We start from the raw sequence: 18465 nt of genomic DNA on the forward strand, positions 1-18465 counted from the left end.
TGCATTCCACCCCCCGCATGTCCCACCACCACTGCATTCCACCCCCCGCATGTCCCACCACCACTGCATCCCACCACTGCATTCCACCCCCCGCATGTTCCACCACCACTGCATTCCACCCCCTGCATGTTCCACCACCACCCTCCTGTGCCTTCCCTCCGCCCCCCCTCATCCCCTGTGCTTTCCACCCCCTACGTCTTCCACCACCCTGAGCGTTCCACCATTACCATCCTCTGCCTTCCCCCCCACCCCTGTGCATGCTACCCCGTGCGTTCCACCACCCCCTCCCGCTGCATGTTCCACCATTACCATCCTCTGCCTTCCCCCCCACCCCTGTGCATTCCACCCCTTGCGTTCCACCACCCCCTCCCGCTGCATGTTCCACCATTACCATCCTCTGCCTTCCCCCACCCCTGTGCATGCCACCCCGTGCGTTCCACCACCCCCTCCCGCTGCATGTTCCACCATTACCATCCTCTGCCTTCCCCCCCACCCCTGTGCATTCCACCCCATGCGTTCCACCACCCCCTCCCGCTGCATGTTCCACCATTACCATCCTCTGCCTTCCCCCACCCCTGTGCATGCCACCCCGTGCGTTCCACCACCCCCTCCCGCTGCATGTTCCACCATTACCATCCTCTGCCTTCCCCCCCCACCCCTGTGCATTCCACCCCGTGCGTTCCACCACCCCCTCCCGCTGCATGTTCCACCATTACCATCCTCTGCCTTCCCCCACCCCTGTGCATGCCACCCCGTGCGTTCCACTACCCCCTCCCACTGCATGTTCCACCATTACCATCCTCTGCCTTCCCCCCCACCCCTGTGCATGCCACCCCGTGCGTTCCACCACCCCCTCCCGCTGCATGTTCCACCATTACCATCCTCTGCCTTCCCCCACCCCTGTGCATGCCACCCCGTGCGTTCCACCACCCCCTCCCGCTGCATGTTCCACCATTACCATCCTCTGCCTTCCCCCAACCCTGTGCATTCCACCCCATGCGTTCCACCACCCCAACCCCGTGTTCCACCCCCTCACACGTTCCACCATCACCACCGTCCTGTGCCTTCCCTCCGCCCCCCCCCCATCCCCTGTGCTTTCTACCCCCTACGTCTTCCACCACCCTTAGCGTTCCCCCACCCCCTGCATTCCACCCCTTGCATGTTCCACCATCACATCCTCTGCCTTCCCCCACCCCTGTGCATTCCACCCCGTGCGTTCCACCGCCCCCTCCCCCTGCATTCCACCCCCCGCATCTTCTCCCACTCGTGCATTCCATCCCCTGTGCATTCCACCACACCCCACCCGTGCTTTTTATCTCCCCCCCCCCTGCCTCCCCTCTCTACCCCCTGTGTTTCTACCCCCGCCCCCTGCATACTGTGCCTCACTGGCTCTCCGCTTCCTGTTATATCCCACGGCAGGTTGTGTTCTGCATGGACCGTGCTTTAGAGCTGGCTCCGGCCTGTCACCGCTTCAAAATCCTCAAGTCCGAGTGTCTAGCGCTGCTCGGCCGCTACCCGGATGCCCAGTCCGTGGCCAGGTAGGGGGCGCTGAGGGGGGAGGGTGTTAGGACTGGCGCAGAGCTTGTAACTCGCTGCTCTGAGGAGCGCCGAAGGCCCCTGTCTCCCCCGCGCGCACGGTACACCCGCCGCTGACCCTCTTGCCTCTGCTCCTCCCCCCCCCGCAGCGACATCTTGCGGATGGACGCCACGAACGCGGACGCCCTGTACGTGCGCGGCCTCTGCCTGTACTACGAGGACTGCATCGAGAAGGCGGTCCAGTTCTTCGTGCAGGCGCTCCGGATGGCCCCCGACCACCAGAAAGCTCGCCTGGCCTGCAGGGTACGGGCCGCCCACAGGGCCAACAAGTCGCCGGCAAACTCCCAACCGCGCCCGTTGCGCCAGACGCGCACGGTGCCGCCGATCGTTGTATAGATTTGCCTGTGCGCCTCCCGCTATAGGGGGTATATAATCATTGTTGGCGTTTATTTGTCCGGCGCCGGCATACTCGGTGGTCCCTGATCCTGAGAGCTTACACTCTAGAAGGAGCGGTTGAAACATACGGGGGAAGTGGCTGCTCACTGTGGGGCGCAGTATACATCGGGATAGAGTATGGTCCAGCCGCACTTGGTTCCAATAGGGTGGGAGGAGGAGGTGGATGTTCGAGTGCTTTTAACGGGCGACCCTCTTCTCCCCCCTCCCCCCCCCTCCTTTTTTTAATTTCAGGACGCCAAGGCGCTGAAGGCGAAGAAGGAGGAAGGTAACCAAGCGTTCAAGGACCGCAAGTACGAGCTGGCGTACCGGCTGTACTCCGAAGCGCTCGCCATAGACCCCAACAACATCAAGACCAACGCCAAGCTGTACTGCAACCGGGGCACCGTCAATGCCAAGGTGGGGGGCGGTGACGCGGGGGCGGTGACGCGGGGGCCGGGGCGGTGACAGATACGTTATCCTATATCCGTACTTACTGTATATTGATAGAGGAAGCAAACACACAGCCCCCAGTGACATCATCATCCAATGTTATCTCATAAGGGGGAAAATAAATTCCTTCCTGACCCCAGTAATCGGATTACTCCCTGGATCAGCGTCCTTCCCGTGTTTACTTATTTGGTATATATCCCTGTATACCTTTCCTTTCTAAAAAACATGTCCAACCTTTTCTTAAACATATCCGCTGTATCTGCCATCACTGTCCCCACGGGTAATGAATCCCACACTGTAACTGCCCTTACTGTAAAGATCCCTTTTCGTTGTTGCTGCTGAAATCTCCTTTCCTCCGACCTTAAGGGATGTCCCCGAGTCCTTAGTACTGCCCTTGGGATGAATAGTTCTTTTGAAAGCTCCTTGTATTGCCCCCGAATATATCTGTATATAGTTATCATTATATCCCCTCTTAGACGCCTCTTTTCTAATGTAAATAAATCTAATTTAGCTCGCCTCTCCCCATAAACCAGATTGGAAATGTAGTTATTGTGACGCGGGACAAGCAGCGACGGGTTTTAATCAGTGGGGAGGTGGGCTCCGGTGCGATTAAACCCGCGCCAACGTGTAGCTCGGCGGCGGCGGTTGGTCGCCGTCCCGTGTGCACACAGGTCGGGAAACCGCTTCCATCTTACCCCCATCTTTTGTGGTTTCTGCAGCTCAAGAAATTACCGGAGGCCATCGACGATTGCACGAGCGCCATTAAGCTGGACGACACCTACATCAAAGCGTACTTAAGACGAGCGCAATGGTGGGCAACGCTTTTATACACGGGATGGGGGGGGGGTATCAGTGGCGTGAACAGCACCACGTTATAATGCAGGCGGCGTAGGATAGGTGGCGCCATCTGGGTGTCCGAAGTGCAAGTCTCGTGTTTCCGCCATTTTGTGCGGGGGGCCTGGAAACGGTTCCCTTTGGTACACGGCAGCCGATTGTATTGTTTTTTTTTCCCGCGGGGTGGGGGCGGGGGCGGGGGCAGTCTCCTGGCGCCCCACGTTACAAATTCACACTTCCAGTCCAAAGAGCGATCAGTACATTTCTGCTCCGGTGGGACACCCAGTTCCTCTGATAAATATTGTACTTAATGGTATTTAACTCCCCCCCACTACTCCTCCCTCATCTCCCCTCCCCCCCCCCACTACTCCTCCCTCATCTCCCCCCCCCCCCACTACTCCTCCCTCATCTCCCCCCCCCCCCACTACTCCTCCCTCATCTCCCCTCCCCCCCCACTACTCCCTCATCTCCCCCACCCCACTACTCCTCCCTCATCTCCCCCCCCCCCCCCACTACTCCTCCCTCATCTCCCCTCCCCCCACTACTCCTCCCTCATCTCCCCCCCCCCCCACTACTCCTCCCTCATCTCCCCTCCCCCCCCCCCACTACTCCCTCATCTCCCCTCCCCCCCCACTACTCCCTCATCTCCCCTCCCCCACCCCACTACTCCTCCCTCATCTCCCCTCCCCAACCCCACTACTCCTCCCTCATCTCGCCTCCCCCCCCACTCCTCCTGCCTCATCTCCCCCCCCCCCCCCACTACTCCTCCCTCATCTCCCCTCCCCCCCCCCACTCCTCCTGCCTCATCTCCCCCCCACTCCTCCTGCCTCATCTCCCCCCCCCGCCCTTCTCCCTCATCTTCCCCCCCCGCCCTTCTCCCTCATCTCCCCCCCGCCCTTCTCCCTCATCTCCCCCCCCCCGCCCTTCTCCCTCATCTCCCCCCCCCCGCCCTTCTCCCTCATCTCCCCCCCCGCCCTTCTCCCTCATCTCCCCCCCGCCCTTCTCCCTCATCTCCCCCCCGCCCTTCTCCCTCATCTCCCCCCCGCCCTTCTCCCTCATCTCCCCCCCGCCCTTCTCCCTCATCTCCCCCCCGCCCTTCTCCCTCATCTCCCCCCCCCCGCCCTTCTCCCTCATCTCCCCCCCCCCCCCCGCCCTTCTCCCTCATCTCCCCCCCGCCCTTCTCCCTCATCTCCCCCCCCCCCCACCCTTCTCCCTCATTTCTTCCCCCCCCCCCGCCCTCCTCCCTCATTTCTCCCCCCCCCCCCCGCCCTCCTCCCTCATTTCTCCCCCCCCGCCCTCCTCCCTCATTTCTCCCCCCCCGCCCTCCTCCCTCATTTCTCCCCCCCGCCCTCCTCCCTCATTTCTCCCCCCCGCCCTCCTCCCTCATTTCTCCCCCCCCCCCTCCTCCCTCATTTCTCCCCCCCCGCCCTCCTTCCTCATTTCTCCCCCCCGCCCTCCTCCCTCATTTCTCCCCCCCGCCCTCCTCCCTCATTTCTCCCCCCCGCCCTCCTCCCTCATTTCTCCCCCCGCCCTCCTCCCTCATTTCTCCCCCCCGCCCTCCTCCCTCATTTCTCCCCCCCGCCCTCCTCCCTCATTTCTCCCCCCCGCCCTCCTCCCTCATTTCTCCCCCCCGCCCTCCTCCCTCATTTCTCCCCCCCGCCCTCCTCCCTCATTTCTCCCCCCCGCCCTCCTCCCTCATTTCTCCCCCCCGCCCTCCTCCCTCATTTCTCCCCCCCGCCCTCCTCCCTCATTTCTCCCCCCCGCCCTCCTCCCTCATTTCTCCCCCCCGCCCTCCTCCCTCATTTCTCCCCCCCGCCCTCCTCCCTCATTTCTCCCCCCCGCCCTCCTCCCTCATTTCTCCCCCCCGCCCTCCTCCCTCATTTCTCCCCCCCGCCCTCCTCCCTCATTTCTCCCCCCCGCCCTCCTCCCTCATTTCTCCCCCCCGCCCTCCTCCCTCATTTCTCCCCCCCGCCCTCCTCCCTCATTTCTCCCCCCCGCCCTCCTCCCTCATTTCTCCCCCCCCAGCCCTCCTCCCTCATTTCTCCCCCCCCAGCCCTCCTCCCTCATTTCTCCCCCCCAGCCCTCCTCCTTCATTGCTCCCCCCCAGCCCTCCTCCCTCATTTCTCCCCCCCGCCCTCCTCCCTCATTTCTCCCCCCCCGCCCTCCTCCCTCATTTCTCCCCCCGCCCTCCTCCCTCATTTCTCCCCCCGCCCTCCTCCCTCATTTCTGCCCCCCCCGCCCTCCTCCCTCATTTCTGCCCCCCCGCCCTCCTCCCTCATTTCTCCCCCCCGCCCTCCTCCCTCATTTCTCCCCCCCGCCCTCCTCCCTCATTTCTCCCCCCCGCCCTCCTCCCTCATTTCTCCCCCCCGCCCTCCTCCCTCATATCTCCCCCCCCGCCCTCCTCCCTCATTTCTCCCCCCCCCCGCCCTCCTCCCTCATTTCTCCCCCCCGCCCTCCTCCCTCATTTCTCCCCCCCCGCCCTCCTCCCTCATTTCTCCCCCCCCGCCCTCCTCCCTCATTTCTCCCCCCCCCGCCCTCCTCCCTCATTTCTCCTCCCCCGCCCTCATCCCTCATTTCTCCCCCCCCCCCCGCCCTCCTCCCTCACATCCCCCCCGCCCTCCTCCCTCACATCCCCCCCCCCTCCTCCCTCATTTCCCCCCCCGCCCTCCTCCCTCATTTCCCCCCCCCCCGCCCTCCTCCCTCATTTTCCCCCCCTGCCCTCCTCCCTCATTTCCCCCCCCCCGCCCTCCTCCCTCATTTACCCCCCCTGCCCTCCTCCCTCATTTACCCCCCCGCCCTCCTCCCTCATTTACCCCCCCGCCCTCCTCCCTCATTTACCCCCCGCCCTCCTCCCTCATTTCCCGCCCTCCTCCCTCATTTCCCCCCCCCGCCCTCCTCCCTCATTTCCCCCCCCCCCGCCCTCCTCCCTCATTTGCCCCCCCCCCCCGCCCTCCTCCCTCATTTCCCCCCCCCCCCCGCCCTCCTCCCTCATTTCCCCCCCCCCCCCCCGCCCTCCTCCCTCATTTCCCCCCCCCGCCCTCCTCCCTCATTTCCCCCCCCCCCGCCCTCCTCCCTCATTTCCCCCGCCCTCCTCCCTCATTTCCCCCCCCGCCCTCCTCCCTCATTTCCCCCCCCCCCGCCCTCCTCCCTCATTTACCCCCCGCCTCCCTCATTTCCCCCCCCCCCCCGCCCTCCTCCCTCATTTCCCCCCCCCCGCCCTCCTCCCTCATTTCCCCCCCCTGCCCTCCTCCCTCATTCCCCCCCCTGCCCTCCTCCCTCATTCCCCCCCCGCCCTCCTCCCTCATTTCCCCCCTCCCCGCCCTCCTCCCTCATTTCCCCCCCTCCCCGCCCTCCTCCCTCATTTCCCCGCCCTCCTCCCTCATTTCCCCCCCTCCCCGCCCTCCTCCCTCATTTCCCCCCCTCCCCGCCCTCCTCCCTCATTTCCCCCCCTCCCTCCTCCCTCATTTCCCCTCCTCCCTCATTCCCCCACCCTCCTCCCTCATTCCCCCCCCTCCTCCCTCATTCCCCCCCCGCCCTTCTCCCTCATCCCCCCCCTCCCGCCCTCCTCCCTCATTCCCCCCGCCCTCCTCCCTCATTCCCCCCCCTCCCGCCCTTCTCCCTCATTCCCCCCCCCCCCTCCCGCCCTCCTCCCTCATTTCCCCCCCCCCTCCTCCCTCATTCCCCCCCCCGCCCTTCTCCCTCATTCCCCCCCCTCCCGCCCTCCTCCCTCATTCCCCCCCCCTCCTCCCTCATTCCCCCGCCCTTCTCCCTCATTCCCCCCCCTCCCGCCCTCCTCCCTCATTCCCCCCCCCTCCTCCCTCATTTCCCCACCCCTCCTCCCTCATTCCCCCCCCGCCCTTCTCCCTCATTCCCCCCCCCCTCCCGCCCTCCTCCCTCATTCCCCCCCCCCTCCCGCCCTCCTCCCTCATTCCCCCCCTCCCGCCCTCCTCCCTCATTCCCCCCCCCTCCCGCCCTCCTCCCTCATTCCCCCCCCTCCTCCCTCATTCCCCCCCCTCCTCCCTCATTACCCCCCCTCCTCCCTCATTCCCCGCCCTTCTCCCTCATTCCCCCCCCCGCCCTTCTCCCTCATTCCCAACCCCCACCCTTCTCCCTCATTCCCAACCCCCACCCTTCTCCCTCATTTCCCCCCCCCGCCCTCCTCCCTCATTTCCAACCCCCCGCCCTCCTCCCTCATTTCCAACCCCCCGCCCTCCTCCCTCATTTCCCCCCCCTGCCCTCCTCCCTCATTCCCCCCCCCGCCCTCCTCACTCATTTCCCCCCCTCCCCGCCCTCCTCACTCATTTCCCCCCCTCCCCGCCCTTCTCCCTCATTCCCAACCCCCCCCCTCCTCCCTCATTTCCCCCCCCGCCCTCCTCCCTCATTTCCCCCCCCCCCGCCCTCCTCCCTCATTTTCCCCCCCTGCCCTCCTCCCTCATTTCCCCCCCCCGCCCTCCTCCCTCATTTACCCCCCCTGCCCTCCTCCCTCATTTACCCCCCCGCCCTCCTCCCTCATTTACCCCCCCGCCCTCCTCCCTCATTTACCCCCCGCCCTCCTCCCTCATTTCCCGCCCTCCTCCCTCATTTCCCCCCCCCGCCCTCCTCCCTCATTTCCCCCCCCCCCCGCCCTCCTCCCTCATTTCCCCCCCCCCCCCCGCCCTCCTCCCTCATTTCCCCCCCCCCCGCCCTCCTCCCTCATTTCCCCCCCCCCCCGCCCTCCTCCCTCATTTCCCCCCCCCCGCCCTCCTCCCTCATTCCCCCCCCCCCCCGCCCTCCTCCCTCATTTCCCCCGCCCTCCTCCCTCATTTCCCCCCCCCCCGCCCTCCTCCCTCATTTACCCCCCGCCTCCCTCATTTCCCCCCCCCCCCCGCCCTCCTCCCTCATTTCCCCCCCCCCCCCGCCCTCCTCCCTCATTTCCCCCCCCCCGCCCTCCTCCCTCATTTCCCCCCCCTGCCCTCCTCCCTCATTCCCCCCCCTGCCCTCCTCCCTCATTCCCCCCCCGCCCTCCTCCCTCATTTCCCCCCTCCCCGCCCTCCTCCCTCATTTCCCCCCCTCCCCGCCCTCCTCCCTCATTTCCCCGCCCTCCTCCCTCATTTCCCCCCCTCCCCGCCCTCCTCCCTCATTTCCCCCCCTCCCCGCCCTCCTCCCTCATTTCCCCCCCTCCCTCCTCCCTCATTTCCCCTCCTCCCTCATTCCCCCACCCTCCTCCCTCATTCCCCCCCCTCCTCCCTCATTCCCCCCCCGCCCTTCTCCCTCATCCCCCCCCTCCCGCCCTCCTCCCTCATTCCCCCCGCCCTCCTCCCTCATTCCCCCCCCTCCCGCCCTTCTCCCTCATTCCCCCCCCCCCCTCCCGCCCTCCTCCCTCATTTCCCCCCCCCCTCCTCCCTCATTCCCCCCCCCGCCCTTCTCCCTCATTCCCCCCCCTCCCGCCCTCCTCCCTCATTCCCCCCCCCTCCTCCCTCATTCCCCCGCCCTTCTCCCTCATTCCCCCCCCTCCCGCCCTCCTCCCTCATTCCCCCCCCCCTCCTCCCTCATTTCCCCACCCCTCCTCCCTCATTCCCCCCCCGCCCTTCTCCCTCATTCCCCCCCCCTCCCGCCCTCCTCCCTCATTCCCCCCCTCCCGCCCTCCTCCCTCATTCCTCCCGCCCTCCTCCCTCATTCCCCCCCCTCCTCCCTCATTCCCCCCCCTCCTCCCTCATTCCCCCCCCTCCTCCCTCATTCCCCCCCCTCCTCCCTCATTCCCCCCCCCGCCCTTCTCCCTCATTCCCCCCCCCGCCCTTCTCCCTCATTCCCAACCCCCACCCTTCTCCCTCATTTCCCCCCCCCGCCCTCCTCCCTCATTTCCAACCCCCCGCCCTCCTCCCTCATTTCCAACCCCCCGCCCTCCTCCCTCATTTCCAACCCCCCGCCCTCCTCCCTCATTTCCCCCCCCTGCCCTCCTCCCTCATTCCCCCCCCCCCCGCCCTCCTCACTCATTTCCCCCCCTCCCCGCCCTCCTCCCTCATTTCCCCCCCTCCCAGCCCTCCTCCCTCATTTCCCCCCCTCCTCCCTCATTTCCCCCCCTCCCCGCCCTCCTCCCTCATTTCCCCCCCTCCCCGCCCTCCTCCCTCATTTCCCCCCCTCCCCGCCCTCCTCCCTCATTTCCCCCCCTCCCCGCCCTCCTCCCTCATTTCCCCCCCCTCCCCGCCCTCCTCCCTCATTTCCCCCCCCTCCCCGCCCTCCTCCCTCATTTCCCCCCCTCCCCGCCCTCCTCCCTCATTTCCCCCCCTCCCCGCCCTCCTCCCTCATTTCCCCTCCTCCCCGCCCTCCTCCCTCATTTCCCCTCCTCCCTCATTCCCCCACCCTCCTCCCTCATTCCCCCCCCGCCCTTCTCCCTCATTCCCCCCCCCGCCCTTCTCCCTCATTCCCCCCCCGCCCTTCTCCCTCATTCCCCCTCCCGCCCTCCTCCCTCATTCCCCCCCCCCTCCCGCCCTCCTCCCTCATTCCCCCCCCCTCCCGCCCTCCTCCCTCATTCCCCCCCCTCCCGCCCTCCTCCCGCCCTCCTCCCTCATTCCCCCCCCTCCCGCCCTCCTCCCTCATTTCCCCCCCCTCCCGCCCTCCTCCCTCATTCCCCCGCCCTCCTCCCTCATTCCCCGCCCTCCTCCCTCATTTCCCCCCCCCCCACCTCCCTCATTCCCCCCCCGCCCTTCTCCCTCATTCCCCCCCCTTCCGCCCTTCTCCCTCATTCCCCCCCCCCTCCCGCCCTCCTCCCTCATTCCCCCCCCCTTCCGCCCTTCTCCCTCATTCCCCCCCCTCCTGTCCTCCCTCATTCCCGCCCTCCTCCCTCATTCCCCCCCCTCCTCCCTCATTCCCCCCCCTCCTCCCTCATTCCCCCCCCCGCCCTTCTCCCTCATTCCCCCCCCCCTCCTCCCTCATTCCCCCCCCCCGCCCTTCTCCCTCATTCCCCCGCCCTCCTCCCTCATTCCCCCCCCCGCCCTCCTCCCTCATTTCCCCCCCCTCCTCCCTCATTTCCCCCCCCTCCTCTCTCATTTCCCCCCCCCTCCTCCCTCATTTCCCCCCCACCCTCCTCCCTCATTTCCCCCCCACCTCCTCCCTCATTCCCCCCCCACCTCCTCCCTCATTTCCCCCCCCCTCCTCCCTCATTCCCCCCCCCACCGCCCTTCTCCCTCATTCCCCCCCCCCCCCCGCCCTTCTCTCTCATTCCCCCCCTCCTCTCTCCCTCCCCTCCCCCCCCCCCCCCCGGTTAGAGAGGGCACTCTGCTATTCTCATGGTGCGCAAGACACAATCTGACCCGCATGGAAACGGAGGTGGGGGGGTCTCCCTTCTGTTTCCTGCAAAATGGCTGCCGTGATCACGTGACCGCTATTGAACACAGTCACGTAACCACGTTGTGCGCAGGAGAGAGCGGCACTCCAGCGCCGCGACGTCTCCGGCGCACAGGGTGTAAGGAGTAGGTAGAAGGGTGCGGCGCTTTTGGGAAGCGTGTGTACGCGGCGTTGCCTTTGCCGCGTGCGTCTGATCCTCTTCCCTCGTTCTCCCCGCGTCTCCGCAGTTACACAGACTCGGAACTATATGAAGAAGCCGTGCGGGACTACGAGAAGCTCTGCCAGACGGAGAACACAAAGGGTAACTCCAGCCTCGCCCTGCGGGTCACCGTGTACCAGCTACCGTACAGCCCAGCGTCAGAGCACACAACCTGTACCCCTGGGGACTAACCCCTTAACCATGTCACTGCCGTTAGTACACTTTGCCCCTAGGAGAGACTGACCCCTTAACCATGTCACTGCCATTAGTACACTTTGCCCCTAGGAGGGACTGACCCCTTAACCATGTCACTGCCATTAGTACACTTTGCCCCTAGGAGAGACTGACCCCTTAACCATGTCACTGCCATTACTACACTTTGCCCCTAGGAGGGACTGACCCCTTAACCATGTCACTGCCATTAGTACACTTTGCCCCTAGGAGAGACTGACCCCTTAACCATGTCACTGCCATTAGTACACTTTGCCCCTAGGAGAGACTGACCCCTTAACCATGTCACTGCCATTAGTACACTTTGCCCCTAGGGAGGACTGACCCCTTAACCATGTCACTGCCATTAGTACACTTTGCCCCTAGGGAGGACTGACCCCTTAACCATGTCACTGCCATTAATACACTTTGCCCCTAGGAGAGACTGATCCCTTAACCATGTCACTTCCATTAGTACACTTTGCCCCTAGGAGGGACTAATCCCTTAAACATGTCACTGCCATTAGTACACTTTGCCCCTAGGAGAGACTGACCCATTAACCGTGTCACTGCCATTAGTACACTTTGCCCCTAGGAGAGACTGATTCCTTAATCCTGTCACTGCCATTAGTACACTTTGCCCCTAGGAGGGACTGACCCCTTAACCATGTCACTGCCATTAGTACACTTTGCCCCTAGGAGAGACTGACCCCTTAACCATGTCACTGCCATTAGTACACTTTGCCCCTAGGAGGGACTGACCCCTTAACCATGTCACTGCCATTAGTACACTTTGCCCCTAGGAGAGACTGACCCCTTAACCATGTCACTGCCATTAGTACACTTTGCCCCTAGGAGGGGACTGACCCCTTAACCATGTCACTGCCATTAGTACACTTTGCCCCTAGGAGGGACTGACCCCTTAACCATGTCACTGCCATTAGTACACTTTGCCCCTAGGAGAGACTGACCCCTTAACCATGTCACTGCATTAGTACACTTTGCCCCTAGGAGAGACTGATCCCTTAAACATGTCACTGCCATTAGTACACTTTGCCCCTTGGAGAGACTGACCCATTAACCGTGTCACTGCCATTAGTACACTTTGCCCCTAGGAGAGACTGACCCCTTAACCATGTCACTGCCATTAGTACACTTTGCCCCTAGGAGGGACTGACCCCTTAACCATGTCACTGCAATTAGTACACTTTGCCCCTAGGAGGGACTGACCCCTTAACCATGTCACTGCCATTAGTACACTTTGCCCCTAGGAGAGACTGATTCCTTAATCCTGTCACTGCCATTAGTACACTTTGCCCCTAGGAGGGACTGACCCCTTAACCATGTCACTGCCATTAGTACACTTTGCCCCTAGGAGAGACTGATTCCTTAATCCTGTCACTGCCATTAGCACACTTTGCCCCTCGGAGAGACTGACCCATTAACCCTGTCACTGCCATTAGTACACTTTGCCCCTAGGAGAGACTGACCCCTTAACCATGTCACTGCCATTAGTACACTTTGCCCCTAGGAGGGACTGATCCCTTAAACATGTCACTGCCATTAGTACACTTTGCCCCTAGGAGGGACTGATCCCTTAAACATGTCACTGCCATTAGTACACTTTGCCCCTAGGAGAGACTGACCCCTAACCATGTCACTGTCATTAGTACACTTTGTCCCTAGGAGGGACTGACCCCTTAACCATGTCACTGCCATTAGTACACTTTGCCCCTAGGAGGGACTGACCCCTTAACCATGTCACTGCCATTAGTACACTTTGCCCCTAGGAGGGACTGACCCCTTAACCATGTCACTGCCATTAGTACACTTTGCCCCTAGGAGGGACTGACCCCTTAACCATGTCACTGCCATTAGTACACTTTGCTCCTAGGAGAGATTGACCCATTAACCATGTCACTTCCATTAGTACACTTTGCCCCTAGGAGGGACTGACCCCTTAACCATGTCACTGCCATTAGTACACTTTGCCCCTAGGAGGGACTGACCCCTTAACCCTGTCACTGCCATTAGTACACTTTGCCCCTAGGAGGGACTGACCCCTTAACCATGTCACTGCCATTAGTACACTTTGCCCCTAGGAGAGACTGACCCCTTAACCATGTCACTGCCATTAGCACACTTTGCCCCTAGGAGAGACTGACCCTTAACCATGTCACTGCCATTAGCACACTTTGCCCCTAGGAGAGACTGACCCCTTAACCATGTCACTGCCATTAGCACACTTTGCCCCTAGGAGGGACTGACCCCTTAACCCTGTCACTGCCATTAGTACACTTTGCCCCTAGGAGGGACTGACCCCTTAACCCTGTCACTGCCATTAGTACACTTTGCCCCTAGGAGAGACTGACCCCTTAACCATGTCACTGCCATTAGTACACTTTGCCCCTAGGAGAGACTGACCCCTTAACCATGTCACTGCCATTAGCACACTTTGCCCCTAGGAGAGACTGACCCCTTAACCATGTCACTGCCATTAGCACACTTTGCCCCTAGGAGAGACTGACCCCTTAACCATGTCACTGCCATTAGCACACTTTGCCCCTAGGAGGGACTGACCCCTTAACCCTGTCACTGCCATTAGTACACTTTGCTCCTAGGAGGGACTGACCCCTTAACCATGTCACTTCCATTAGCACACTTTGCCCCTAGGAGGGACTGACCCCTTAACCCTGTCACTGCCATTAGTACACTTTGCCCCTAGGAGGGACTGACCCCTTAACCCTGTCACTGCCATTAGTACACTTTGCCCCTAGGAGAGACTGACCCCTTAACCATGTCACTGCCATTAGTACACTTTGCCCCTAGGAGAGACTGACCCCTTAACCATGTCACTGCCATTAGCACACTTTGCCCCTAGGAGAGACTGACCCCTTAACCATGTCACTGCCATTAGCACACTTTGCCCCTAGGAGAGACTGACCCCCTAACCATGTCACTGCCATTAGTACACTTTGCCCCTAGGAGGGACTGACCCCTTAACCCTGTCACTGCCATTAGTACACTTTGCTCCTAGGAGGGACTGACCCCTTAACCATGTCACTGCCATTAGTACACTTTGCTCCTAGGAGGGACTGACCCCTTAACCATGTCACTGCCATTAGCACACTTTGCCCCTAGGAGGGACTGACCCCTTAACCCTGTCACTGCCATTAGTACACTTTGCCCCTAGGAGGGACTGACCCCTTAACCCTGTCACTGCCATTAGTACACTTTGCCCCTAGGAGAGACTGACCCCTTAACCATGTCACTGCCATTAGTACACTTTGCCCCTAGGAGGGACTGACCCCTTAACCCTGTCACTGCCATTAGTACACTTTGCCCCTAGGAGAGACTGACCCCTTAACCATGTCACTGCCATTAGCACACTTTGCCCCTAGGAGAGACTGACCCCTTAACCATGTCACTGCCATTAGCACACTTTGCCCCTAGGAGAGACTGACCCCCTAACCATGTCACTGCCATTAGTACACTTTGCCCCTAGGAGGGACTGACCCCTTAACCCTGTCACTGCCATTAGTACACTTTGCTCCTAGGAGGGACTGACCCCTTAACCATGTCACTGCCATTAGCACACTTTGCCCCTAGGAGAGACTGACCCCTTAACCATGTCACTGCCATTAGCACACTTTGCCCCTAGGAGGGACTGACCCCTTAACCATGTCACTGCCATTAGTACACTTTGCCCCTAGGAGGGACTGACCCCTTAACACTGTCACTGCCATTAGTACACTTTGCCCCTAGGAGGGACTGACCCCTTAACCATGTCACTGCCATTAGTACACTTTGCCCCTAGGAGGGACTGACCCCTTAACCCTGTCACTGCCATTAGTACACTTTGCTCCTAGGAGGGACTGACCCCTTAACCCTGTCACTGCCATTAGTACACTTTGCTCCTAGGAGGGACTGACCCCTTAACCATGTCACTGCCATTAGCACACTGCCCCTTTAAGTGATTAGCATTATTTAGAAGTTGCAGCTTTGAACCCCAGCCAGCTCGATCCGTTTATCGAGTACACATTACATTGTGTCGTGTGTAACGGGGGAGCTATGCGTGTCAATGGCCGGGCTGTACCAACAAGAGCCCTCTCCGGGTATATGATGTGTCAGCGAGAGAGCAGTGGGGGTGGGGGGGGGAGGTGTAAGAAAGGCTCCTTTCTCACACATCTCTCCCCCCCCCCCCCCCCTCCCCTCTCCCTCCCGGGCTCCCCCCCCTCTCCAGAACACAAGCAACTCCTTAAGAACGCACAGCTGGAGCTGAAGAAAAGCAAGAGGAAAGATTACTACAAGATCCTCGGCGTGGACAAGAACGCGTCGGAAGACGAGATCAAGAAGGCCTACAGGAAACGGGCGTTAATGCACCATCCGGGTAATACGGTTGGCCAACGCCCTGTTAGGGTTACACTGTGCGTCTGTGTGTGCGTGTGTGTGTGTGTGTGTCGGTCTAGTGAGCGACGGGTCATCACTGAGCTGCCTGAACCCATTTGAGCTGTTCAGCTGCAGACGAGGATTCTGGGTAATGACGTGCTCTCTTTGATTGTCTTTAGATCGGGGGCGTGGCCAACTCCAGTCCTCAAGGGGCCACCAGCGGTATTTAGGATATCCCTGCTTCGGTACAGGTGGCTGTCAAAGACCGAGCCACCTGTGCTGAAGCAAGGACGGGTTGAGCCACGTGTGCTGAAGCCGGGGCGGATTGAGCCGCCTGTGCTGAAGCAGGTGACCGATTGAGCCGCATGTGCTGAAGCACGGACTGATTGAGCCCCTGTGCTGAAGCAAGGACTGATTAAGCCCCTGTGCTGAAGCAAGGATTTCCTGAGTACCTGGCTGTTTTCCCCCCCCCCCTACTGTAGATCAGTATGAAGTTTAGGACAGGGGCAGGAGATAGGAAGTGCGTACGCCGGGCGTGTTTTTTTTTTAACCCTTTAAACACCCCCTCCGTTAGACCGGCACAGCGGGGCTGCGGCAGAGGTACAGAAAGAGGAGGAGAAGAAATTCAAAGAGGTCGGGGAAGCCTTCACCATCCTGTCCGACCCGAAGAAGAAGGCTCGATACGACAGCGGCCAGGACTTGGACGAAGACGGGATGAACATGGCAGGTGAGCAGCGCCGCTCGCGCAAATCCCCGGGAGGTGCCGGCGAGGGGTTGCACACCCAATGTTTGGCGAATCGCGTTGGCTAGTAGATGTCGGCACGGTGAGCGAAAGGCAGAGGCGGTCCCGGCATTCGGGAAAGGCAAATTTCTCCCCAATTCGGCATCGTGCCGGCCGGCTCGCTAGTGCGTTTACCGGCGGGGTTTTTGGCGCCTCGAATGTAGTCCTCTTACGATTGGATAATGAAATGTTTGCTTGTTTCTTATTAAGAGGACGGGGGAAAGCGGAATAAAGCAGAGAGATACCGTCGCCCCCCCCCCCCCAGCGGAAGTCTGTATCTCGGGAAGCAGGGGGTCCCCGGAGATGAAATGAAGGGTTTCCGCTCCGGAGCCCCCCCTGCTTCAATAACGTGTTAACAATTAAATCCAGCTCAAACCCGTTGTAGCACGATCCGCTACAACGCGAATCCGCTTATATCGCAGTGTGAGCGTGGCTCCCGATTTGGGAAAACCTCCATTTTTGCCGCGCGAGGATTTGCCGGCATCTAGATCTAAAGGAGAGTATGTGGACACAGCCCTATGAAGTGAGGAAAGAGATCTAGATGCCGGTAAATCCTCGCTCGCTGAAGTTTTTACGCAATCCCGGTTATAACGCGGTCTCGTTCTGTGGACCCCATGGACCGCGTTTTAACAGGTTCAGCTGTACACTTCTTTTTATTTATTTCTCTTTGATTGCTCCCTTGAGTGGAGATTTGAGTTGTAGGACCGTGGAGATAATCGGCGGCTGGCGGTTTTATCTGCGCGGACTTGATACAATTTCACGCTTCTCCTTTCAGATTTCGACGCCAATAATATATTTAAGGCTTTCTTCAGCGGCCCGGGGGGCTTCAGCTTCGAAGGTACGTGCGCTGGGGAGCTTCAGGGGCTTTCCCGCGTCGGGCTTTCACCGCCTTGTCCTTTTGTAATACTTGCTGTTTAAGCGCTGCCCGTTCTCAGAATATACTGTCCCATTAATATCAGAATGCAGTCATGTGCAGGAAAGGGCCAATGCATGAATCTGACTAGATAATCACACCTACAGTAACTACATCATCTATTACAGCGGTCCCCAACCTTATTTATACTGTGCTCCCCCTGCTAGACAATATTTGAGCCCCTGATGAATAAATCTTATTGGCGGCGACTCAGACTATCGCTAACCAAACTGTGTGCCCGATCCCAGGCAGTATATAGTGTCCTGAGCGTGTGGGGGGGGATACACGCTTAATAATCCCCCAAACTGTGTGACTGATCCCAGGCAGTATGTAGTGTCCTGAGCGTGTGGGGGGGGGATACACGCTTAATAATCCCTCAAACTGTGTGCCTGATCCCAGGCAGTATATAGTGTCCTGAGTGTGTGGGGGGAACACACGCTTAATAATCCCCCAAACTGTGTGACCGATCCCAGGCAGTATATAGTGTCCTGAGCACGTGGGGGGAACACACGCTTAATAATCCCCCAAACTGTGTGACCGATCCCAGGCAGTATATAGTGACCTGAGTACGCGGGGGGAACACACGCTTAATAATCCCCCAAACTGTGTGACCGATCCCAGGCAGTATATATATATATAGTTCCCCGTGAGGCATCATTGCTGTACACAATGTATCGCTACCTCGGTGTTCTGTATATTTTTCTTTTATATAGTGTCTGTGTGCGCAGGGCGTTACACAATGTACCAGCTGTTAGAATCTCGCGCAAAGAGAGCGCGATGGGAACAGGCCGGGGAGCTGGCACTCTGTCACTTATTAACTAACCCGTGCGGCGTGTACATTGTAAGGTTAATGTGAAACGCAGAGTTCGGGGCTTACGTTCTCAATATACGAAGGCGGGTCTCTGGCCCGCAGAGCTTACAATCGAAGGCGGCTGTGAGAATGTACTTAAACGTGCCGTTGCCCACAAAAAGTGTGTCACCTTGAAAAGTCGGGTTGAGTCTATCGCCACAGTGGGCCCAAAGCCTGCAACGTCTGGCAACGTCTGCTGTGCGTTCACCCTCCCGAGCAGCACAGTGCTGCTTTTTGGTGTAGGCTACAAAGAGACTTGTCCGAGACGCCGTCTCATCCTGACCTTCTTCTTGGGACGGGTGCTCTCTGCAGTGTATCGGTGAGAGGGGCTTTCGCAGCCAGTGAGGAATAACACACCGTTTTAGCGAGCAAAGCAAAGACTAGAGAGCTGGAATCGGACACCCGCTTGTGCATCATGGGGGGGGAGGAGATACACTTGTTCAGCAGTATAAATAAACGTGGGGGGGGGGGGGGGGGGACTTTGGGACCTTGGAGAGAAGTGTTTGCATGAGCTGTACATCCAGATGAAACCTCATTCAGACGAT

General features: G+C 60.6%; 1 protein-coding gene across 1 annotated transcript in view; it reads left to right on the plus strand.

Moving 5' to 3' along the window:
- The window catches only part of DNAJC7 (DnaJ heat shock protein family (Hsp40) member C7), a 31861-nt gene that overhangs the window by 12417 nt on the left and 979 nt on the right, over nucleotides 1-18465 (plus strand). Inside the window, exons 6-13 of the mRNA XM_075580218.1 lie at nucleotides 1420-1538; nucleotides 1686-1839; nucleotides 2224-2388; nucleotides 3141-3232; nucleotides 10806-10879; nucleotides 15231-15377; nucleotides 15951-16103; nucleotides 16933-16995. Coding sequence (XP_075436333.1) covers nucleotides 1420-1538; nucleotides 1686-1839; nucleotides 2224-2388; nucleotides 3141-3232; nucleotides 10806-10879; nucleotides 15231-15377; nucleotides 15951-16103; nucleotides 16933-16995 — 967 coding nt within the window. The remainder of the gene's footprint in view (nucleotides 1-1419; nucleotides 1539-1685; nucleotides 1840-2223; nucleotides 2389-3140; nucleotides 3233-10805; nucleotides 10880-15230; nucleotides 15378-15950; nucleotides 16104-16932; nucleotides 16996-18465) is intronic.

This window comes from Ascaphus truei, chromosome 23, assembly GCF_040206685.1.
Source record: "Ascaphus truei isolate aAscTru1 chromosome 23, aAscTru1.hap1, whole genome shotgun sequence".
NCBI classification, from domain to species: Eukaryota; Metazoa; Chordata; class Amphibia; order Anura; family Ascaphidae; genus Ascaphus; species Ascaphus truei.